Raw genomic sequence first — 24,404 nt, 5'->3', positions numbered from 1 at the left:
TTCATTTTTCAAACAGATGAGGAAGTGTTAAATGAGGAAGAGCTTGATAAGGAGTTTTTGTGGAATCTACAGCTGCTTTCTGAGGTGAATGAACTCACTTAATTCCTGTATTTCCTACATGTTCTGTCTAAAATGTCATACTGATTCATATCTTTTCCCTCTTTGTCATTTAGGTGTCTCGGGTAGATGGTGACAAGATTCTGCTCTATCGGTCTGAACTGGTTCAGATCTTGCAGTTGACGCTTCACCTCAAGTGTAAGCAGGGTTACACTCTAGCTTGCAACTTGTTGCACCACATCCTTCGCTCCACTGCCCTCATATACCCCACAGAGTACTGCAGTGTGCCAGGAGGCTTCCACAAGCCAATCTGTGACTACCTCCCCATCAAGGTATTTATGTTGAATCGCTATTCATTTCAGAGACTTAGTCAAAGCATTATCACATTATCTCATGCAAGCATCAGCATCTTGGAGCTCAACTGGGCCGACATCCGTCCACTGATTCTGTGACACCAGGTTGATGTGTATAAGCCGATGTGATGCATGAAGCCAGTATTTATGTGTTGACATAATGTGCGTTCTGTCACATAGGTTAAATCTTTTTAACTTGAAGATTGTTTCCCTCTGGTGGCTTAACATCAAAATATCTGCAGTTGGCTAAACATTGATTCAGTATTTGAAAAATTGATTGCATTAATATACTAAATATTATTTATGTTCAATCAAATTGATTCAGTTTAACATTTTTAATGCATACTCACATTTAAGAAAAAACGGTAAGCTTGCATGTGGTGTGTTCTTGTATTCAGTATAAAATGTAAATACGCCCGGAGATCAGGCTGGTTTCTTTACGATTTTAAGGCTAAATTTTGGATCCTACCCCTTATTTATTGGACTTATTGGCTGTCATTATCTCCACACAGAGTTGTGCACTTCTACACTACATTTACAAATCCAACCTTGACTTGCTGCCAATAAATTTATCCTCTTACATGTTACACAGACTATGCTGTCCAAACGTGAACTCTCAGGCCTTCATTATACTTAGTGTTCCCTTGGTACATAATGAGCGTACCATAAGTACAAGGCTCAGCAAAAAGGCTCTCCAACCTGGAATTCAATACAGCAGGATCTTAAACTGTCCAGTTTGATCACACAGAAGGGTTTTAAACTTTAAAGGCAGACTTTGATAACCTTAAAATTGACTTTATTTTGCTCTTTTTATATGATTATTACATCTAGGTTTGTTTTTTTCTTTTATTTCTGTAGCTGTTTGTATTGTATGTCATATCCGTTGCGTAATATGTACGGGTCTCCCTCTCTATGCTTAAAAAAATTAAAAAAAATACAAACATTGTCCTTGCAGGACTGGGGTCGACCTGGAGACTTGTGGAACTTGGATATCCGGTGGCATGTTCCCAGTGTTGAGGAAACCTCATTAGCTTTTTATTTGCTGGACCTGATTCTCCAGCCTGAGCTTCAGCGCCTTCAGAGATTTGCAAAAGGAGAACAGGACATGAGCAGGTGATTGCTTACCTGGGCTCCCTGCAGAAATTACACTCTGTATGAGCTCTTATTTTGATAAATTGACATATTGTGTCTTTAGTAGTTAAATATTTGTTAATGATTTTGTCTTTTTAGAGATGATGTCCTCCAGAGCCTCACCATTATTCAGCACTGTCTTTTGGGAGCAGGGAGTCTGATGCCTCCACTAAAAGGAGAGCCCATCCCTGAATTGTGAGCAGTTAAAATCTTTTTATTAACTGTATTCCCAACTTATTAAATGCCCTCTTACTCTTAGACAAATAGTATCAATCTGACAATCAAAAAGGTAGTTCTACTTAATTTGACATGTTTTCTCACTTTATTTTGTCAGCTTGTAAAGCAGTCTGTGAACCTGTTTTTTCTCTAGGGTCCATAGCATGGTGAATCTTGACGAGACAACATTATACACAGGAATGGAGTATGGTATGTAATTATAAAGAAATACTAGTGCATCCTTTATTTGTAAAATGTTTTTACTTTTGATAGTAATTGGGTGATGTGTTACAGCACTGTCTTACCTTGTAATATTCTCCCCATCTACAGATGAGAGCAGAGAGAACTACAGAGATGCTATCTGTAGCGTGATGAGGCAGCTTCTGCGTATGTGTTGACTCATTTAAATGAGCATGTGATAAGTCCTTTTTCTATAGCTGCATACATAACAGATTTTTGTTCTGTAAGCTCACAGCATGCTATAGTTATCTGTCCTGCCATCTTTGAGTTCTTTTTCCTTTTTATAGATCATATCCTGGAGCACTCTGAGGACGACACAAAGTCTCTTTTCTCCATCATCAAGGTGGGTAGGCAGTCATAGGGAAATTTGGAAAAATGTGTGGGTATGCTTTATCACTGACTTAAACTGAGCCATGTTTACCATATAATAACTAGTTAATGCTCTGATGTCATTTCCTAACACTCAATATTTTATCTTTTCAGATTATCAGTGACCTTTTACACTTTAAAGGTTCTCACAAGCATGAGTTTGACTCTCGCTGGAAGAGCTTCAACCTTGTGAAGAAATCAATGGAAAACAGAGTGAGATTTTGTTGTGCTTCTCTTATTTTTGCACTGGTGTTATCATTTAGGAGGTTAACAACACTGTTTTCCCATCAGCCAGTTCTTAGAATACAGTAGTGCCTCTATTCAAAAAATTGTTGTTTCCTGCAGCTTCACGGCAGAAAACAACACATCAGAGCTCTGCTAATTGACAGAGTCATGCTCCAGCATGAGGTGAGTATGAAATAGAGATATTACATCTTCAGATATAGTTGTTCTTTTGCTTCTATAACTTTAAATGTTTGTCTTTCATCAGCTGAGAAAACTGACTGTAGAAGGATGTCAGTACAAGAGCATTCACCAGGAGCTGATGCGAGATCTGTTGAGGCTTTCCACAAGCACATACAGTCAAGTGAGTACCGCAACGTCTAGCAAACAGTTTGTTAGCTCACTTTTTGTTTGTTCTGATTAGTTTTGTTAATACACTGTTGGTAAAAACACTTTAACTGAGACTGCTTACACCTTCCAGGTACGCAGCAGGGCTCAGAATGTGTTGTTCACCGCACTGGGAACCTACAATTTCTGCTGCAGAGATCTGATCCCCCACGTTCTTGAGTTTATCAACCCAGACAACCACAGTGTTACTCAGCAGCAGTTCAAAGTATGACAGTTCTCTTTATACCATAGGAACAGAAAATATTTATCTTTACAGTTTAGAAATGACAGTCTTTGCGATTTCTCTCTTTCCAGGGTGCTTTGTATTGCCTTCTGGGGAATCACAGTGGTGTTTGTCTGGCTAATCTGCATGACTGGGAGTGCATTACTCTGACATGGCCTGCCATTGTACGCTCTGGCCTCAGCTCTGCCATGTCTCTTGAGAAACCCTCCATTGTGCGACTCTTTGATGACCTTGCAGATAAAATCCATCGCCAGTATGAGACTATTGGCATTGACTTCTCTGTGAGTTCAATACTGCACACAGTTCAAAAAAATGAAGCTCTGAAATCTGCTTCCCTGTTGTGAAAGAAACAATAGCTCAAGCACTTGTATTTTATAAAGAAAGATTAGCCTTTAGTTCTGTCATCTGTATCAAAGCAAAGTAAAAATTCCTGTTCTGATGACGGCTCCAGTTCTAAATTATTAAACATTGAACACATTAGCCCAGCTAAAGAAACAAAAAAAAACTAACGTAAATACAGCACTGATTCAGAAAATGTAAAAAGGAATTGTTCCCTACAGTGGTAAATTTTTGACATCTGGGTTGTTACAAACCTTTATGTTTGGTCATTTATATTACAGAAAAATGGCATCTTAAGACAGTTCTTAAGATGTTTCTTTGTTTATGCTTGTATTTATTACATTTGCTTACTTATCATGCTAATAGTTTCCACAGAATGCTCAAAAAGACTGAAATAGCATATTTAAATGACATTTTATGACATTTGTAGTTTTTATCCTGATATTCTACTTTTGTAGGTTTTCCTGAAACATGTTAGTATATCTTCAATTACATCTCTATGAATCTTACTAAATGCATTTTACTAAATTAGAAGAGAATCCAGCTTATTTAAAATCTTGTAAAAATGTAAAATCTTGTATAATGTCAAATACAGGAGCCCTTAGATCTGAACTTAGCCTAGTATGTCCATCCCTTTTTGTGGGGCTTAATGGTAATATGTTTGAACTAATTAGCTGTGACACGGTTTTATTTTTTTCATCTATTTAGATCCCTGATGACTGCTGTGCTGTGGCCAGTCAACTTATGACAACTGGAAATCCTTTTCCTGAGGAACCTGTGCCCTCTGAGGAAGAAACAAAAGAGGGTCTGAGGAGACAGGAGCTAAAGAACTCGGAGTCTGTTGAGTAAGCCTTACACAAACAAGACATAAATGCATCACTGAATTTAATTAGCTCATATCGTCTTTTCTCTAAGCAACAATACCTAGAAATATCTAAACTGATAAAGGACCTTTCATTTCAAGTTTACTTTGTAAATCAAAAACAAGTCATTTGTTTTTTTTCTCCATGTAAATACACACTGTTTCTTATTCTTGTAGGAAATACAAACAGCTCATTGGTGATCTGCTGGACTGCCTCAGCAACAGCAACATGTAGGTTACTGTGTTTTACACATAATAAAGTCATGTTTATCTTTATGTTTAAGTGCACAAACACCTGATTGTTATTGCTTCCATTTTTGAATACTCCAGGCCTTGGAAGTTTGAACACATTGCAATAGGCTTCCTTTCTTTGCTCTTGAGGGATGACCACCAGCTGCCACCTGCAGCTGTGACATTCTTTGTGGAAAACCTCAACCATGATTCCCTCTACGTCCGTAAGGTATGGCTTAAATAATTATGGGAGCATGAAGCTAGTGCTGAGGGCTAAGCTACTTTTTTTTTTTTTTTTTTTTTTAATGTCCATTTTTCTCCATTAGGTGGCAATATCAGCTGTGGCTGGGATCATGAAACAAATAAAAAGACAGCATAAGAAAGTCCCTGTCAGCCCTTCTGAGCTTTGTAAGAACAACATTTCTCTGTAGGTTTATTTCACTTTATTTAAATTGCTTTAATTACATTAATTTGTACTTTGGTAGGTGAAGTAATGGAGCCTAGCAGAATTGTAGCTGGGGACCGTTCAGACAACCAGTGGCTCCAGTACAACAGCAGCAACCTGCCACACACAGAACAAAGCTGGGATCAATGTGTGTTTGTTGAGAAGACTCATTGGGGATACTACTGCTGGCCAAGGTTCTCATTTTATGTGTTTTTCTCTGTTGTGTTTTATTTTGTTTACTTTGACTCATCTGTTTTCATTTAGTCAAATTACATCCATAACATGCATTGTTTTCTTCTTACTTTATAACTGATTTTTAGGAAACTGATGATGTATGCATCTGAGGAGGAGCAGCCCAAACAGAACCTGAGCAGAGAAGAAATGACAGAGGTTTGTACATTGAAACAGTGTCTTGCATGCAGCAATGTGAAATCACACTGTATCGACTGAGTCAATCTGTGCTCTACCTTACAGCGGGAACAGATCATCTTTGACCATTTCTCTGACCCAGTGTTCATTAACCAGTTCATCGAGTTTCTCTCTCTTGAGGACCGCAAGGGAAAAGACAAGTTCAGCCCTCGTAGATTTTGTTTGTTCAAGGTGAGATTTCTGTTACTGGAGATTCACACAGGGGTAGGAACAAAGGAAACTAACACAAAGTCTGATTTGAGTTGTCCTGCTCTTACAGGGATTGTTCCGTAATTTTGGCGATGCCTTTCTGCCTCTGTTGCGGCCACACCTGGAGCGCCTGGTGGCAGAATCTCACGAGAGCAAGCAGCGCTGTGTGGCAGAGATTATCTCCGGGCTGATCAGAGGCTGCAAGCACTGGAGCTTCTCAAAGGTCCAAAATTTAAAATGACTAAAGCACTTATATGTTGCACATTCATTGTGTATATCTTGGGGAAGTTGTGTGATTTTTATCCATCTTTAAAATGTAAACTTACTCAAGATATGTGTTATTTCTTGACCACTTAAACATTTTCGATGCCTCTGAAGTAAAGTGTAGTTTACTTGATGTATATAAAGTTCTTATACTTTGGAAAATCCTTTTTCTAATGCATATACATGTTTTGCAACAGGTTGTGAACCTTTGGGAGCTGTTGTGTCCTTTGCTCCGTATTGCCCTGTCAAACATCACCATAGAAACTTATGCAGATTGGGGTACCTGCATTGCTACAGCCTGTGTAAGCCTTTAGTTCATTTAAATCCATCATTATCTTTTAACTTCTTGAACTTGTGTTGCTCAGCTGTCCTTCGCTACTGGCTTTTTCAGGAGAGCAGAGACCCACGAAAGCTTCACTGGTTATTTGAGATGCTAATGGAGTCTCCAGTGAATGGAGAAGGGGGCTCTTTTGTTGATGCCTGGTGAGTGTTCAACCTGATTTTGTCGTTTTTTTAACAGGACAAGTTTTGATGACTGTTTGTTTTTTTCTCTTTCCCGGCCAGTCGTCTCTATGTGCTTCAGGGAGGTCTGGCCCAACAGGAGTGGCGTGTGCCTGAGCTTCTGCATAGATTGCTGCAATACCTAGAACCCAAACTCACACAGGTGTACAAGAATGTACGCGAAAGGATCGGCAGGTGAGGTCATTGTTTTCAATGCCTCTATAAGTATGATTGCACAATTTTTTTAAAACATTTTTTTGTTTCATCCTGTCCTCTCTGATTCGGTATCCTTCCAGCGTGCTCACATACATCTTCATGATTGATGTCAACTTGCCATTAACTCAGCCAACCACATCCCCACGCATCTCTGACTTCACGGAGCGAATCCTGTTGAAGTTGAAGCCCCTAACAGAGGGTGACGAGGAAATCCAGAACCATGTGGTTGAGGAGAATGAGGTCGGGGAGCAGGATGAGCGAACGCAAGCAATCAAGTTACTCAAAACGGGTGGGTTGAATTGTCATCTTAACACTGCACTGACAAGAAGTACTGACAATGGTGGAAAATGTTTAAACAGGTGACTATAAACACCCATATTCAGACTTATGAGACATTTGGGATTTTAGCAAAACTGAGTTGTCATCTGTGTCCTTGTATTTTATTTTTTAACTTTTTCATGTCTCTCATTTGACCATTTTATTGTTATGTTTTTTTATTTTCTTAAGCTGTTTTTGTTCACTTGTTGTTTCAGTACAGCACTTTAGTCAGCTGTATGTTGTTTTTAAAGTGCTTTATAAATAAATATGGTATTGTATGGTATGGTATTCTTTCAATTTTCCTGTTTCCAAACTTCTTTAGTGCTAAAATGGCTGATTGCAAGTGCTGGGCGCTCTTTCACCACTGCTGTCCCAGAACAACTTCGGCTGCTTCCCCTGCTCTTCAAGGTAAAATATTTCATTTGTAGCTTTCATCTGCTTTCTTTTCTACCACTTGCTTTAGATTTGTTTTCATTGTATGTTCACTATTTAAAAACCCTACCCCATAATCTCTCTCTTGCCATGGTTCCAGATTGCCCCAGTAGAGAATGACGATAGTTACGATGAACTTAAAAGGGATGCAAAGAGTTGCCTGTCTCTGATGTCTCAGGGACTCCTCTACACAGATCAGATCCCAATGGTCCTCACTGTACTGAGAGAGGTGAGTCATCTTGAAGCTGTTATTTTCACTGCACTCTAGCAAATAACAAGTCTTTTTTTCATAAACTGTCGTCTTAAAGGATAAAAGAGAACATGGTTTTTGTGTGGTGTTGCGGTTTCTTTTCCGTGTTTGCCATGCAAACTCAGCAAGAAGGTCTAAAAAATCTGGATACACATAATTACAAGCCAACCAATCACAAGGCAGTACTTCAGTAAATCTACGCTTACGCAAAGCTTATGGCGTTGAGACCATACGCAGACACTGAGCAAGTATAAATCCAGTTTAGGTCTGTATGACTGTGTGCACGTTTTTGTTTTTTTTTTTGTTTGTTTTTTTTGGCAGTATATTCTGAAATTATCTCCACTGAGCGAGGAGCTTCTTGGGGAAGAAATGAACGTTCTTTTTCTTGTACACAACTAAAAATACAACCTTTTGATTTAATTGTGCACATTTTACAAATACTTTTATTCCTGTTTTTTTTTTTTCTGAAAGTATTGCTCCCAACAATAAACCTCTAAATGTGCGCTGATCTGCGGCACAGGGTGTTCGTCATGTGAAGAGTACTGTCAGTCTTTTTTTATTGATATGGGATGGGGCTTTTGATGTGTGTTACAGATTGCTGGCAGTAGCTCCTGGCATGCCCGATACACGGTGCTCACGTACCTCCAGATCATGGTTTTTTACAACCTCTTCACATTCATGAGTGACCTGAAGGCAGTAAATGATGTGCGCACACTGGTGTTAAAACTCTTGGAGGATGAACAGCTTGAGGTAAGACAGACGTCTATTCACAACAGTTTTGAGGTTAATGTTAGAAATCAGAGTTTAATCACATCATTGGGTATAAACAGTATCTGGAAGACAGACTAACATACTGCGGTGTGATTAAGTAATAACCACTGAGCTATTGGCCAGTGTGTGATTGTTTATGCTAGCAGACACTTGTTCTGTCTTTCAGCTTTATTGTAATGATTCAGCACTCTCCTCCTGGCTCTTCACTCTCCCATACCCCTCCAGTCCTCTTGCTGTTTCTATGGAAACCACTGGCTGCAATAATCTGTTGCTATGGAGATAACGTTCAAATTGGAGGACAAGAGGGAGAGGGTTAGAGTAGAGACAAAGAATGTGTGTTTAACAGTCATTTTTGTTTGACTACACAGAGAAACTTGATCCTTATCTATAAACCTTAGCTGTAAGACACCTTGTCTGATATTTTCCTTATTTATTTTTACATTAGAACAGCACTGCCCAGAGTGCAGCATCCATTTTTTTAAAGAACTTTGAAATAAATATACAATATGTGACAGCTCATTTAGAAAGCAGCATTTCCACACATTTAATACACCTACAGTCCCCCGGCATTGACCATTTGCTTCAGTCCAGTCCTTGAACCTAGCAGTTTTAAAGGCATGTTAAACATAGACAGTAAAAAACTCTAGTATTGAAAAAACGGCTCCTCAAGGGTTTGATGTACTGTTGTCTACACATAACAGACAACTTTACCAAGACCAGTTAAAGTTGGGAGTGGTACTTGTGCACCAACAAGTTGATTACCCCAAGAGTCTGTGGCTCCTTCTGAAAATTTCAGAAAGCTGCATAAGTGGAACACAAAAGCGAAAGAACATCACCTGAAGGGGATGTCATTAAGAAATAGGAATAATGTCAGCAGAGACCTGATACAGCACCTGAGAGAGATGCATCTGGATCTTCAGTTGACCTGCCTGATGCCTGATGTTCCTCTTGTCCTCCACAGTTTGTGAAAGGTTAGCTGTCAAGAAGGGAAACAGGGAGACCAGGCTGAAATAGGGACTGGTCTGAAATTCAGTAGCAGCATGTCTTATGGTGTGGTAAATCCTCCTCAGAGGCTGAAACTCAATATTACTGAAGCAGTGTGACTTCTTCATAAAAAAAACTAAATGTGAGCTAGCTAAAGAAGAGCATTATGAGATGTCCTTAGAAAATCCTAGAAAACTATTCCTAATGATGACTAAAAGAAATTCCAAGAAAGATGAAAACTTGGTTGTGTTAAAGCATGAAAGTGGCCAGAATAAATAGACTTTTCAAGTTCTTTTGAAATCATAAACACTTTCTATTCTAAACTGTATTTAGATGTATGTTATGTATTTCAATAAATCACTGATTATTTTTTACCCATTTACCTGACAGTATGTAAAGAAATGAGGGGTGATTTAAGACTTTTGCACATTGCTTCATGACTGATCTGTATTTTCAGTTTTATGATTGTGTGTAGTGTGATTGCTGCTACACTACAGTGATACAGTACACTTGGACCTCCTAGCCTCTGGATTTGTTTTTTAGGTACGTGAAATGGCTGCCACGACTCTGAGTGGCTTCCTTCAGTGCAATTTCCTGTCCATGGATGCCCCCATACAGGCACATTTTGAGGCTCTTTGCAAAACACGCTTACCTAAGAAGCGGAAAAGGGAGCTTGGCTCTGTAGTGGACACCATACCCTCTGCTGGTAAGGAACTCAGTTGACTGCCAATAAGGGATTTAACTGCTCTATAATATGCAACGATACAATTCATTTGCTATTTATTCTCATTTTAATTAAATCCTTCTTGTTTTGCTTGTAGACCTGGTGCGTCGCCATGCAGGTGTACTTGGGCTAAGTGCTTGTATTCTCTCTAGCCCATATGATGTTCCCACTTGGATGCCTCAGCTGTTGATGGACCTAAGTGCACACCTTAATGACACACAACCCATTGAAGTATGTCTAATTTCCAACAGATTATGCTGTATCGTTAAATTCCTAAACAAAAATAAGCAAGTTATCCTTATCTACTGCAATTTGCTTCCAGATGACTGTGAAGAAAACTCTGTCAAACTTCCGAAGAACTCACCATGACAACTGGCAACAACATAAGCAGCAGTTCACAGATGATCAACTACTGGTCCTTACAGACCTGCTGGTCTCACCCTGTTACTATGCCTAAATCCCAGTAAGGCATTTTTACTTTACACCCTTGTTAAAACAGAAATGTCCCTGAATTTGTTTTTAAGCAAATTGGTTACCAGATATCAAATAAGGTATTAAATAGTTATACCATATTTCACTGTTATGTTTACTTTTCTTTCTTTTTTTCTGTCAGTCTCGGATAACCACCACACCTCTACCCAGATTGCACAAACACCAGCTTGCATTGGGAGAAGAGACCCACTTCCAGACTGAATAATAAAAGAAAAATGGTATTCACACAGACTCGAAGGAAGAGAAGTTGCCCACAGAGGAACTGTACTGTGGCTCTCCGGAAGAATAAATGTTATGTATTTTGTGTCTAGCTCAATTACAATTCTACTATACTTAATATTTAAGGATCAATCATGGCAGGTAGGAATGACCTGCAGTTTGTAACATTTCTGTACAGATATGTTTTTCTTTTTGTTTTTTTCTCCCTCTCTGTGGCTTGTTTGTGTGCATGTACACAGGTATGTGTGTGCGTGCTCATAGGATGCTTGATGGCATCTGCTGGTGGCCCACACATTTCTCAGGATTATATCCCAATTATCTGCTCTGAGCCAGCACAGTGTCCAGTGCAGGACATACTCTTTACTATCTTCCAGTTGCAAAGTGCTTGCTCCAAGCCACAGAGAATTGACTATTAATCAATGGTCTTTTTGTGTTATACTTCAATTTGCAACACACAATGTTTGTGTGACTGTTTGATCTATGATTATATGCATTATGTGTGTATACATCATGGTATAACAAATATAAGTAAACTCATTTATTTATTTACTTTTTCAAGTGCTGAAGATTTTTTTCCCCATAATGTATATCAAAGATAATGTAGATGACTGAGCTTTAGAAATTGAGTTGTTTTCATCTTTATTTCCATCTTGTCTTGCAAAGAAAGGGAGATTGCAAACCCCCTGCTGCTGAGCTGCGTGAAGCGTTCTGAGGACCTGAGCACATTTCTTGGTGCAGGTTAAAAAAAAAGGAACAAAAAAACAAATTGCCTGTCCATAATTGTGATCTCTCCCCTCTTAGCTCATATATATTTGACACCCAGTGAGATGATGTTAAATTGCATTGGTTTGTGTATGTATTTCCTGGTTTCTTGAAACCAGTCTGAGCATCGAAGCATTTTAGTACCTCACTTAATAATAGTGTAGTGCCAAAACTGCAGTGATTTTCTTTCTCCATTTTAGATATTCAGTTTGCTTTGTTCAAAGAAATAAATCATTTAAATTGTTTGTAAGAAAAAAAATAACACGAGTTTTGCTTTCATTGCCATTGTGTGAAGATTTCATATACATTTTATTCAGCAAAAATAAAATAAAAATTTCTCAAAACTTTCCTTTAAGTCTAGAAAGTATGATTATCAATATTTTTTTGTTGTTTATTTTCTTATTAAAATGCTACTTGAATGCACATCTGCGGATAGATTTACTTTTGGCACGTGACCTCCACTGCCTCTACTTTAAAATTGAACGAGTTCAGAATAGAATGACCGCCATGTGTCGCCTAGTAACCGTTGTTAAGCTCTTGTGCAGTGAATATAGGGGCGAAATAAGACTTTTTCACTTTACTCTTTTTAAAATAATTGAATGACACCGAACTACCCTATCAGTCGTTCAAACTAAGCGTTCAACCCATTGCCATATTGATTTTTTTTTTTAAATTTGATTTAATTTTTTGCAGCTGCCAGGTGGATTGTAGATATCTATTAATATATTTTCAAGTAGCTTTAAGACCATTCTCCCCCCCAATTTGTTTCACAAGATAAATGCTATACGAGTTCCCAAATGAGACGAAGGTTACAGAAATTACAGTTATTATATGACAGAGAGCGGAGGGATGGAAAGGGTTGCTTCAATATAATACTGTACACGGTAATATGGTGAGATTTTTCTCAATGCGGCGACTCAAGGCTAGCAGGAGATAGCCTGTCTTGCTCTGTTGAATTATTATGAGGGGTGGGGGGGCAGAGAGGTGAGTTTTCTTAGCTTGAATGCAGTGGTTATGCTCATGCTCAGATACGTAGACAGTGACTTCATACTCATTTTTCAACGCACGTCCAGCTGCTGTCGCTCTTCTGTTGCAGTGGATTTGTCGTAAAAAAAAAATTAACATATCAGCCGCTACCAACTGCTCTGTGTATTTGTCAAGATTGCAAGAGACATGTAAGGAAACGTATTTCATACTGGTGCTTGCCGAAGATTTGCCGGTGAGGACGTTTTGTTGTTCTTTCTTCATCACAGCGGTGCGTTCACTTACACGTACTGCTTCTAAATGAAGACGGGCTGTGATCGGATGATGATGATGGACACACGATCGATTGCAGGTGGTATGATATATTTTGTCATTGTTGGAGTTGATCGTTGTAACATTTCGGCAGTTTTAAATGGAGATACATTCTGTGATGTGCGGTGATTTTCTTAGGATTTGAGCACTGTTTTGGGTGGGGGTTGTAAGGTGCAATTGCCCAAATTCAGTGGTGCATAGTCTGCTGGTTTGTGTGTAACATATAGACCGAATAACTGTAAACATCTGCTTTAATGTAAAATGAAATCTGAAAGGCTTAATTTCCTGTATTTAATATGATAAACAGTCAAATGATTAACAACTGTCTTTGTATCCTTTGTAGCACGCTTCGGAGGAGGCAACAATGGCGGAGGAAACAGTCACAGTGCGCATACTATACCCATGTCATGTACAGGAATCATGCTAAAAGTGATGACAGTGGAATCTTTATAAATTTCCAACAATACAATGAACACCACTCATGTACCATCAGACCTGGTGGATGTGCCAAAACAGCAGACTTTCAATGGCACTCCGGGTACACACACCCCTTCAGGCTGGGCTGTGATCCACACTGTTACTTTGACCTTTTGCTCCCTCCTTCTCATCTTTATCTTCTTCCTGGGCTCTTATGGCAATCTTGTGGTGTTCTTGTCTTTTTTTGATCCAGCATTTCGCAAGTTCCGCACCAACTTTGACTTCATGATCCTCAACCTGTCCTTTTGCGACTTGTTCATTTGCTGTGTGACTGCTCCCATGTTTGCACTCGTGCTTTTCCTGGATGCCGGCGAAGGGGATGGTGTGTCAAAGAGTTTCTGCTTTGCCTTCCACCTGACCAGCTCGGGTTTTATCATCATGTCCCTGGAAACTGTAGCGGTCATTGCCTTGCACAGGCTGCGCATGGTTTTGGGGCAACAGCCCAACCGAACCGCCTCCTTCCCCTGCACGCTGGCCCTCACAGCCCTGTTATGGACGTCCAGCTTCACCATGGCGGCTCTACTTACAATGCGGGCATATCCACGCAGAGATGGACTCTGTTTACCGCATTTTGGCTTGGGAAGTGGACAGGCCAGGGTTGTATTGTACATTTACCTGGCAGACTTTGCCTTTTGTGTGGCTGTGGTGTCTGTGTCCTATCTGATGATTGCTCAGACACTGAGGAAGAATGCACAAGTGAGGAAATGTCCCATCATCAGTGTAGATGCCACATGCCCACCACCTCCTCCTCCTCCTCCTCCTCCTCCTCCTCCTCTTATTGCAGTTGGGTTTGAGAGCATGCAGTGTGCTGTTCAAGGCCCTTCCCTGTACCGTAACCAGACTTACAATAAACTGCAAAATGTGCAGACACATGCGTATACCAACAGGACCAACCAAGCTGTAGTTCCAGGGGCAGCCCAAGGAGCCACCTGCTGTCAACTGGTCTCTTCAGTCAACGTGGCCACAGCCAAAGACTCCAAGGCGGTCGTGACCTGTGTAGTTATTGTGTTTTCTGTGCTGCTTTGTTGCTTGCCAATGGGGGCTTCACTAGCACAGGATGTTTTGTCTCCTAAAAGTAGCTTTGCTCACTACCAGTTTGAACTGTGTGGCTTTGTGCTCATTTTTCTCAAATCTGGCATTAATCCATTTGTGTATTCACGCAACAGTGCAGGCCTCCGTCGGCGTGTGCTATGCTGTGTTCAGTGGGCTGCACTGGGCTTTCTCTGCTGCAAGCAAAAGACTCGCCTGCATGCAATGGGGAAGGGCAGCCTGGAAGTCAATCGCAATAAATCTTCCCATCATGAGACCAATTCAGCTTATGTTCTGTCACCCAAGCCACAGAAGAGGCTGGTGGACCAGGCTTGTGGACCTAGTCACTCAAGGGAGTGCGGTGGTAGTCCTAGGGTCACAGGTGTGCGCAAACCTCGCCTCCCAAGTACTTCTACGCCAATCAACACCCGCATTGAGCCCTACTATAGTATATACAACAGCAGTCCCTCTGCAGGTCCAAGCTCCCCCACCAGCCTACAACCAGTCAGCTCTCAAACATTTGCTTTTGTCAAGTCTTATGTAGCCATGCACTACCACACTCACCAAGATGCACTGCAAGACTTTGACAGCACATCAGCTCATCAGATACCTATTCCTTCGGTCTAGTCATAGACCAGAAGGGCTTGGACAATATTACTGTGGCTTTAAATAAAATGTGAATCAAAAGAGAAAAATAAATACAGCCTGCTGCATTTTGAATTAGTATTAGGCTTTTTATCCTCTTCCGAGACATGGAGGATAAGCCTTTCCACTGAAATTAAAACCAAGTTATACTATAAAGTGTTTGATTCAAAAGAAACTGTTTTAGAATTGACTTATTGAACTTCTTTGCTCTCACTGATAGTTTAACCTTATCTTCCTTTATGTTGTGCAAGCATGTGCGATTATAACCCACATGTACGGAGGTTTTGCCCTGTTGCCAAAGACAGCGGCTGCAGCATCAGGCTACTATGTAACCCTGCACAAGCCCACTCATGGCTGTCAGTGGCATGTGATTGCACCTGGATGGACTTTTGCTTCTGAAGAATTATGTATTTGTGAGCCTCATACACTTTTTAACACAATAAATGTTTGGTAAATGCAAGATATCTGTATTTTGAATTTTTAAACTAGCTTTTAAAATGTGAACCCATGATGCATTTCTTCATGTTATAATAAACTAGGCTTTGCTCTCAATCAGACAAAATGTTCAAATGATATATTTGGCTATGAGAAAAATCTATATTTTTTTTTCTCTATATATTTCAGTTATTTATCCATAGATGTAAAAGCAGATAACTTCATCTGAAACATCTACAGCCCCAACAGGAATTTATGTAAGATTAGCAGATAACATTTGATTTGCAGCATTTCTGAGTTGTAATGTTAAGACTGAAAAAGTATTAATTATTATTGTCTCAGAAAAAAAAAAAAACTTTGTAAATGGAAGATTACATACAACATGTAGCATCACTGTCCTCTAGTGGGCTGAGATGTGCTGTGAAAACTACACATCCTCCTGAAAAGATGGAAACCAAGCACATTTATGTCCCTACGTTTATTATGTAAAAAGAAATTTGTGATTTTTTTTTTTTTTTGCAGTAATGCAATAATACTAATGAAGGTTTATGGTTTCTTTTTAATTCTTTCTTGCAAATTCATTTTCTTCTCCAATACAGCAGTGAAAAGGATCCATGTATGGATCTTCATAAAACCACAGAATACCTCTTAAATGAACCCAGTCATTGTAAAGCTTAAGTGAAATTGGAACCACTCACTTTCATTGTTATTCCATAGCAACCTATATTGCATAAGTTACACTCATTCATCCAGTAATCTGATACAGCATTCATTCTCCCTGCTGCAAAACATTGCCAAACTTGACTTTTTTCATAACTACAATAAAAGTGCCACAGCCAAGCAGTGTATCATTTCATATCTCTCTCTCGCACGCACGCGCACACATACACACACGCACACACACATACACACATCCAGACAATAAAACCACCATGAACAGACTCGATTCCCCTGAAGATTATCAAACCCCCTGATTACTTGCAATTAATCAATGTGAAGAGAAGCATAGATATGTAGTCCAGGCAACATTTCCATTTGGAGTGAGGCGTCAGCTCCTTCCACTCTATAGCCAGCCGGTTGGACTTGGTTGATGCAGCATCACCAGCTGCACAGATCAGGGCATGGATTAGGGCTGGGCTCCTTGGCTTTTATAAAGTCCTGCCCCAAGTTCAGGTTGAATCTCAGTTTTGGTTTTGAACACAGTGTTATTGGCATCTCCAACCAAACAGACTTCTGGCCAAATTAAGCGTATTCTTGTCCTTCATATGACCCTTGACAGTCTAACTGGAGATTGACAGAAGTCCATTTTCATCAGCTGTGTCAAGAATTCTGCATATGACTGGAGATTCAACCTATAAAAAACAAACAAACAAAAAAATTAGATGTAAATAACCCCAAATATGAAGTCATTCATGTAAGTTAAACTACACATAGCTAAAGTAGTGCAGTTACACATTAGAGGATATAGCCATTCCAGTTTTCATTCTATTTTAGGATACATCATGTAAATTAGGGTCATAGCGTGACAGAGGTTCTTGAAAACTACATCTTCCATTTTCTTGTGCTGCAACTTCTCAGGGAGTAAAACAATTCATTTCTAACATTGTTTCCTAAAACAAGCTAATTAACTCTGTGTACTTTAACTATGCTCCTTATACTCTAGTCCCAGCACATGGAATGCCAAAATTCCTCTCCTCAAAGTGTCCTGCAATTAACGAAATACAGAGGTACGCCCTGTGACCCATCCAAGGTTTACCCTGCATTTTGCATGCGGATAGCTGGAATAGGCTCCAGCTTCCAAGTGACCCTGAAAATGAGTAAACAAAAGAAAGATAAATATTTCGATTGCTGCTTTATGTGTTTTAGCACCACAAGTTATCTTCAATGCTGGCCCCATAGGTAAACTAATTCAGTGTTTCTTAATCCTGAACCTCAAGTACCATTACCCTGCATGTCTTAGACATTTTCTTACTTCATCAAACCTGATTCACATTAATGAACCTTCCCACCCAATTCTATACAAGCCGGCTAACCAGACACTCATTTAATTCAGGTGTGTTAAAAGTTGTCTCATAGGGTCGCCTCTAAAACAAGCAGGACGGTGGTACTTGAAGGCCAGAATGAGAAACACTAAGCTAGCTAATCAAATGTTAGCTTGATCAAAGAGTGGTTTAATCAAGGGTTTTCTATGCTTCCCTGCTCCAACATATCTGGTTAAATCAAACAAAACTTTTTTACGGTTTAGTTTGGGACTGGAGTGAAATATGCAGAACTGAGCAGGCAAAATGAAGCCATAACATGTATTAGAACATGAAGGGATACCACAGGAAGTAGATTTTTTTTTCTAGGATATAGCAACTTATAATGTTACAACCATGTTTAAAATATTCCTGCTTTTTGTTATCATATATGAGCCTGTTGTTTTAATTGGAACAGTCTCTAGAGCATGTTTTCGGGACGATGACTATAATTTTCTAGAAGAAACTCTTGTAAACTTCATAATCAAAACATTGTCTCATTTAGAACAAGGTAAATAATGGAACATTGCTGTATATGGATACATAGCCACTTATTAGGGTCACTTGTTGCCATGTTTATGTGCATTCTAAGTCCTATATGGGCAACTAAATAAAGTAAAATAAATAAAAATTTTTTACATTAAATACTTCAGTAAAAAACTTTGTGGTATCAAAGGTTAGGACAGCACACCTTAGAAAATTTTAAGTTTTGATGATGTGCTGTGGAGAAACTGTTCAAGACATTAACTATGGAGACTAGATTAAATATTTTGCTCTGTGTTTCACACAGGCTGTATTATTGCCAAGGCTGGTAATTTAAAGAATTAAAAAGTGAAAAGGAAATGAGAAAAAGAATGACTGCTAACTCACTTTTATCTACATGAATCCCATTAGTATTACTATATAAAATAATTAACCGTCGCTTTTAACGTAGCAGCTGCCAAAACATGTGAACCCTCATTATCTCTTCTCCTTTTGAACTGAATTGTTCCGTGTACCCTGTGGTACAGAAAGATAAGGAAGCTTTGAAGCACCTTGACTGTGCATTTAGAGAATAGGACCAGGTCTTATCATGGCTACCACTTGCATAACTCTGGATCATTTCACTCAGTTAGAAATGTATTATTAATATAAAAATACAATTCCACCTCAAGTTTAAGGATAGTCCTAGTGAAAATGACCCTAATGACCCACATGATGTTCAATAGGCAAATAATGTGACCTAATAACAGTCAACTGCTTAATCTGTGACTGTGGCTAGGAGTTAACTTACCCCAAGGATGTATTGGCAAGTCTGAGGCTCCAGCATATAGACTGTGACGGCGTGGGGAGACTCAGACTCCTTACATCTGACAGAAGGAAGGGAAATGCAGTTAAACTAGCAGGAAATGATGAGGTATTATGTTGTTCATGTCTGAACATGTTCTTGCCCTCCTCGGGACTTTTCACTCACTTCAGCTTGACAATGACCTGTCGGGGCCTTCCTGTCAGATCACACACATCCCCATGGCCATAAAAGTGGGAAACCAGCCTGTCATGTTGCACAGAAAAACAAGAGGATAAAGAAATAATGAAGACATCTTAATTTGAACCCAGGCTACGTTTAAAGAGGATATTTACAGAAAGAAAAAAAATAACTTCAGTGTTTGAGAGCGTGTCTTTAATCCTACCAACTCACAACCTCCAAAAACAACCTTCCACTTTGTTAGAGCTCCTAGTGAAAATTCTCACAATGATTCACCATTATTAATGTTGCGTTTGCTGCTTTTGTTTCGCAAGAGCAAACAATAATTCCTTATCAGCAGTTATATGGTTTATGATGGAAATAAATGGGTTAATAATGCTCTAACAGTACTTCAATGGTTTTTTTTTTTACCCTAGAAATTGAGACTTCTGATTGGAATTTGGAAATATTTTCTCTGGTGGAAATGGCACATTTTGTACATTCAACCCATTACTCACAACAAGACAGGGAACTGCAAAGGAAGGTGGAAAACAGGAACCTTTTATCCCAGCCTGAAATGGGCACGGTTTTCTACCTACGTTAGTGTAAACTTTTATGGTGTTAAAATAGCCATGTGCAATTTGGGTGTAGCCTGCTGATGTACAACAAATCTTGGAGCAGAACTGCTCACTCAGTCATTTAAAACAATGGCCTACTTGACTTTCTGGACTCCATCATCCTTGAGATGGTAGGATCGGGCGACGTTCTTCTTGGCCCAGTCAATGTGCTCCTCTGCATTCCAGTTTCCCACAACCACAATGTTCTTTCCTTGCTCTTTGTCCTAGGACAGCGAAAGACATTTTAATCAGAAAACAAAAGCTAAAAAAAAAAAAAAAAAAAAAAAGACGCATTTTCTATCAATCTATGATTTTTCACACTATTTAAAAAAAAGAAAAAGAAGATTAAATCAGTTTCCGCACAAACTGGAAAGAGGTGAGTCTTACCTCGTGGTACTGATGGACATGCTTTCCGTAACAGAATTCATATTTCCACCATCCCACCCCCTAAAACACAAAACAATAAGACCTCTAAGCACTATTGAATATTTTCGGAAATAAAACCTGAGTACCACAGACAAGCATGCCTCACCCCGTGCAGACAGTACGAGCCACTGAGGAACTCCTTTATCAGCTGGTCGTCTGTCAAACGAGAGATGTGAGTGGTGCCGACGGTGACCTGAGACTGTCCTCCCACAGTCATGGGTTTGTGAGTGGAAGTGAAAGCTTCTTCTCTAACTGGTGCCACCTCCTCCTAAAAAGATGTAAAAAAAAAAATATATACATGAGCCATGCAGGTTTGCACAAGTGAAAGCTTTTAGCTTTGTAAAGATACCTCACCTCTCTGCTGTCAGAGCTGAAAGGTGGCTTAAGCTGATCCTCTTGCTCTTTGTCCAACTGGGCAAGGCGCTGGGGCCGCAGAGGGGAACCGGCCAGAGCCTGGCAGAAGATGGCATTCACCGGGGAGGTCTTGAACCTGCAATCAATATGTTGGTTTGGAAAAGTGAGAGGAAAGCACCAATTTCATCTCAGCAGAACAAAAACATGCAAGAATTATACTGAAACAGCATCACTAAAAATCTTTAATCTACTTCTAGCACAAATATCCCAATGAGGAATCTACCTGTATTTTGGGTGGGCACAAAGCAGCGGCGTCAACACAACAACTTCGTATTCACAGGTGGTGACCTCGGCGACAGATAAGATCTCGTGCTTGGCCTCAGGATGACAGACGTACAACACAGACGTGGAGCGTGGCTGGTTCTGTTTCAGCACACAAGGAGTCCCATTTCCCATCTCCAATGAGTAGTAAGGAGTCAGCTGACCCTCTATATTTTTAGTGGGCACCTTAAAATATAGAAGGGGAAAAGGAATGGAAACATAAACACAGACAGATGCTTTGGCAGCTTTGGCTGCTTAATCCGGTCAAATTTTCTTACTTCTGTTTCTGGTGCAGCTTTAGCATTTTCTTTCTTTTCAGCTTGATCTGGGAAAATAATAAAAAAATCTGTAATACCAGATTTAAGATATAAAAGAGTCAAACAGTACAATCACAAAGAAACACACCAGTCTCTGCTGAATGGCTCGTTGGTACCAAATTACCCAGGAAGTACTCTTGAACGCTAATTTTCTGTGAAAACGCACACAATGACATTCATAGGAAACTGTGTAGAGGCTTCTCAATTATGGCATCTAAATTTTAATGACTCAGTGTACTGACCTGTCCAGTTTCCTTCTCCTCATGATACTGTCTTATATGCTTTCCATGGCATACTTCATAAGTCCAGTACGACTCAATCTGCAGTGTTGGTAAACCAAGATTTAAGACTTAATCTTTAATTGGCCAAACATTGTAGCCTCTTTCTCAACCATTTAGTACAAAAACAGAAAAACATGTTTGGTCATGCTCTGCTGATGTTGCATGAATTTTATTCAAACACACTTTCAATTTCAATCTCACTCCGGATAGAAATGTTCTCACCCTGTACGAGCAGCTGCTTCGCTTGAACAGAGGTTCTAGCAGATCTCCTGGACTGGGTCCACTGTAACCTTTATCATCATCCTGATGATAGGCACCAAAAAAAAAAAAAAAAAGAAAGGATCAGGAAAAACATGCAGCATTAATCGAATGACAGAAAAACATCAAACTGTGTAAAAAGCTTTCTTGTCGCACAGATGCAGTATGGATCCTGATGCATTTAGTTTGTCTTTTACAGTTTCACATCATTTGCTTTCTTTTTTTTTTTTTTTGAGTGAAACAAATTTCAGTTTGACTGGTTTGCAAATTTGGAAAAATATAATATAAAACTGAATAATTTGAAAATTTATCTAAACGTAAAGGTCTTTTGTGATATAATACGGAAAACCAAACAGGAAAGGCATATGCTGAAGCTTAATATAACATAAGACATAAGTCTTACACAAACTATTAAAAGGTATCAGACTCTGAAAGAATGAAAGAGCACAATTGTGGCACATCCTTACAAGTAAAAGAGTCTTAGTATTAGTCTTTGTTCATGTTCATGCATATTTACGGGCCTGTTTTTCTGTCCATCCAAAGTCTAGTTTGTTAAAGACTCCATTAAGCTTTAAGTGGGGCTGTTTAGAAAATTTACTTGTGTTGCAATGAGGAAAAACCTGGTTTATTTACAAACCCCTTTTCTGCTGACCTGACAGCTGAAAGTCTTCTATCTGGAGCAGACTCTGAACATTACCCACCTCCTCTTTAGATGTCAGGGAAGGCAGCAGACATTTGTACTTCTCCTTCTCTGCTGTTGTCATTATGACAAAATCATCTTCGCTGTAAAGTACTCCTGAAGTTGGCTATAAAACAGAGACCAACATGTTAGCACTGGGTCTGAATTAGGAGCAAAAACTAAAACAAAATAAACTAAATTCAAGCCACTGGGTTACAGAAGTGATTTAGCATAGTGACAGTCTCTGTGGTGACTGTGTTCCTCAAATACAAGTGCTACTTGAAGAGGAGGTATACCAGAATAAATTCAGCGCCTGGCCAGGTTATTTTAAAAGGAACTTCATCGGTGAAGGAAGGATAACCTCCTCTGTTGGCAGAAACCCCGCTGCAGACTTCCAGCAGCCCTCCAAGCAGCACCAACAGCAGCTTCAGCCCAGCAAGCATCTCTCCTGTCCGGCTGCTGAGCTCCTGCAGCCCTCTCATCGAGTTCGCTAAAGTTTCCCCTTCTTCTGCTTAAATCTGTTGGACAAATTAAATACAAAGTACTGTGAAAGTCAAGAGATGTCCAGTTTGCCAGATGTCAAATATAACTGTACAATGGGAAGTAAATAGCGCCCCAAACAGGAAGTGAACTGTTTGTTTGCCACGTCTTGTTCCGGTACGTCATTGAGCTGGAATTGACAATGGCGCCATCTGGTGGCGGTACGGGGTTATTGAAAGACATTTTTACACTAGGAAGAAATCAATATATTTTCCCCCCGTTTCTTTCGTTTTTCGTGCGTTTTTAACATTAAAAGTAAAGCTAAATGCATGAATTTAATTTTTAAATTGGCGACATTTATATGTGTTAGATAAAAAAAAAAATGTCTCAACCTTTAAAAATAAGAATGACAGACCAACGTAATCTTGGTAGAGTAAATTTATCTATCAAGAGTCTTTCAGCACAAATACAGAAAACAACATGTAAATTGAATTTGAGCTGAGAGTGAAATGAAGATGAGTCGCTGAGAGCAAGGGTTAAAACTGCGTTGTCTTCTTAGTAAGCTTTCCCATGAGAAAACTGAGTTCTGCAACTAGTCTCACAAAGACCCAGTTACAATGTAATATTCACAGCACATTCTCACAGCATAAAATATTTACATGTTTGTAATATAATTAAGAACAATGATAATGATGAACAATTATATATGTATATATATATATATATATATATATATATATATATATATATATATATATATATATATATATATATATATATATATATATATGTATATATACATATATATATATATATATATATATATATATATATATATATATATATATATATATATATATATATATATATATATATATATATGTATATATATGTTTATATATATATTATCTGCTATTATTATATGCTATTATACAACCACCTGGATCGATGACTACCTCACAAACAGACCACAGTTTGTGAGACTGAAAGGTTCTGAGATGGAGGTCAGCAGCACAGTTTGTTAAATGGTGCGGTGACAATCATCTCATATTAAATACCAGCAAAACAAAAGAGATGATTGCTGACTTCAGGAGGAACATGAATAAACAAAGCACTGTTTCCATCCTGGGAGAGGAGGTGGAGGTGGTGGAGGAATACAAGTATCTTGGAGTTCAGCTGGACAACAAACTGGACTGTAAATGCAACACTGAATACATCTACAAGAAAGGTCAGAGCAGACTGTTCTTCTTAAGGAAGCTGAGATCGTTTAACGTCTGCACCAAGATGTTGCATATCTTCTATAAGTCTGTTGTGGAGAGTGCAATCAGCTTTGCAGCCATCTGCTGGGGTAATAGCATCAGAACCAGAGACTTGAAGAGAATCAACAAACTGATCAAGAAAGCTGCTTCTGTGCTTGGAGTAACTCTGGAGCCGCTGGAGCTGATTGTCCAAAGAAGAATGCTGCACAAGCTGATGAAGATGATGGAGGATTCTTCACATCCTCTCCACAACACAGTGATGAAACAACAAAGTGTGTTCAGTGAGAGGCTTCTTCAGGTCTGATGCAAGACTGAAAGATACAGAAGATCATTCCTGCCAGCAGCCATCAGCCTCTGGAACAAGACCTCCTTAAGTTAATTATTATATACTACAATATTGAATTCCCCTTTGGGGATTAAT

At 39.2% G+C, this 24,404-nt stretch overlaps 3 protein-coding genes across 4 annotated transcripts in view; 2 read left to right on the top strand and 1 right to left on the bottom strand.

Moving 5' to 3' along the window:
• The window catches only part of psme4a (proteasome activator subunit 4a), a 28,113-nt gene extending 16,132 nt beyond the window's left edge, over positions 1-11,981 (top strand). For both annotated transcript variants that reach the window (XM_079248910.1, XM_079248909.1), the window contains 31 exons: positions 17-84; positions 174-389; positions 1,366-1,523; positions 1,641-1,736; positions 1,912-1,967; positions 2,088-2,144; positions 2,285-2,340; positions 2,481-2,579; positions 2,712-2,774; positions 2,857-2,952; positions 3,070-3,201; positions 3,291-3,500; positions 4,267-4,403; positions 4,598-4,651; positions 4,751-4,880; positions 4,978-5,059; positions 5,137-5,290; positions 5,417-5,486; positions 5,571-5,696; positions 5,785-5,937; positions 6,176-6,280; positions 6,370-6,461; positions 6,543-6,674; positions 6,776-6,984; positions 7,336-7,421; positions 7,546-7,674; positions 8,290-8,445; positions 9,994-10,156; positions 10,272-10,405; positions 10,497-10,637; positions 10,788-11,981. In XM_079248910.1, coding sequence (XP_079105036.1) covers positions 17-84; positions 174-389; positions 1,366-1,523; positions 1,641-1,736; positions 1,912-1,967; positions 2,088-2,144; positions 2,285-2,340; positions 2,481-2,579; positions 2,712-2,774; positions 2,857-2,952; positions 3,070-3,201; positions 3,291-3,500; positions 4,267-4,403; positions 4,598-4,651; positions 4,751-4,880; positions 4,978-5,059; positions 5,137-5,290; positions 5,417-5,486; positions 5,571-5,696; positions 5,785-5,937; positions 6,176-6,280; positions 6,370-6,461; positions 6,543-6,674; positions 6,776-6,984; positions 7,336-7,421; positions 7,546-7,674; positions 8,290-8,445; positions 9,994-10,156; positions 10,272-10,405; positions 10,497-10,631 — 3,554 coding nt within the window. In that variant the 3' untranslated portion in view covers positions 10,632-10,637; positions 10,788-11,981. The remainder of the gene's footprint in view (positions 1-16; positions 85-173; positions 390-1,365; positions 1,524-1,640; positions 1,737-1,911; positions 1,968-2,087; positions 2,145-2,284; positions 2,341-2,480; positions 2,580-2,711; positions 2,775-2,856; positions 2,953-3,069; positions 3,202-3,290; positions 3,501-4,266; positions 4,404-4,597; positions 4,652-4,750; positions 4,881-4,977; positions 5,060-5,136; positions 5,291-5,416; positions 5,487-5,570; positions 5,697-5,784; positions 5,938-6,175; positions 6,281-6,369; positions 6,462-6,542; positions 6,675-6,775; positions 6,985-7,335; positions 7,422-7,545; positions 7,675-8,289; positions 8,446-9,993; positions 10,157-10,271; positions 10,406-10,496; positions 10,638-10,787) is intronic.
• Positions 11,982-13,411: 1,430 nt separating this feature from the next.
• On the top strand, positions 13,412-15,076 carry gpr75 (G protein-coupled receptor 75; the record flags this gene model as incomplete). The annotated part of the gene is made up of 1 exon (XM_079249105.1): positions 13,412-15,076. One exon carries the CDS (start codon positions 13,412-13,414, stop codon positions 15,074-15,076), a length of 1,665 nt encoding a protein of 554 aa, XP_079105231.1.
• Positions 15,077-16,074: 998 nt separating this feature from the next.
• On the bottom strand, positions 16,075-22,820 carry erlec1 (endoplasmic reticulum lectin 1). The gene is made up of 14 exons (XM_079248589.1): positions 22,541-22,820; positions 22,267-22,371; positions 21,530-21,610; positions 21,269-21,346; positions 21,115-21,178; positions 20,988-21,034; positions 20,672-20,895; positions 20,389-20,524; positions 20,141-20,302; positions 19,996-20,055; positions 19,708-19,832; positions 19,001-19,078; positions 18,821-18,896; positions 16,075-16,881 (listed from the first exon to the last, which is right to left on the bottom strand). Exons 1-14 carry the CDS (start codon positions 22,724-22,726, stop codon positions 16,810-16,812), a joined length of 1,494 nt encoding a protein of 497 aa, XP_079104715.1. The 5' UTR covers positions 22,727-22,820; the 3' UTR covers positions 16,075-16,809.
• Between the last annotated feature and the right edge of the window lie 1,584 nt (positions 22,821-24,404).

Source organism: Telmatherina bonti (genome assembly GCF_933228915.1).
Source record: "Telmatherina bonti genome assembly, chromosome: 11".
Lineage (NCBI taxonomy): Eukaryota > Metazoa > Chordata > Actinopteri > Atheriniformes > Telmatherinidae > Telmatherina > Telmatherina bonti.
The sequence above is the reverse complement of the archived record's forward strand: the minus strand, read 5'-3'. Positions and strand labels throughout refer to the sequence as shown.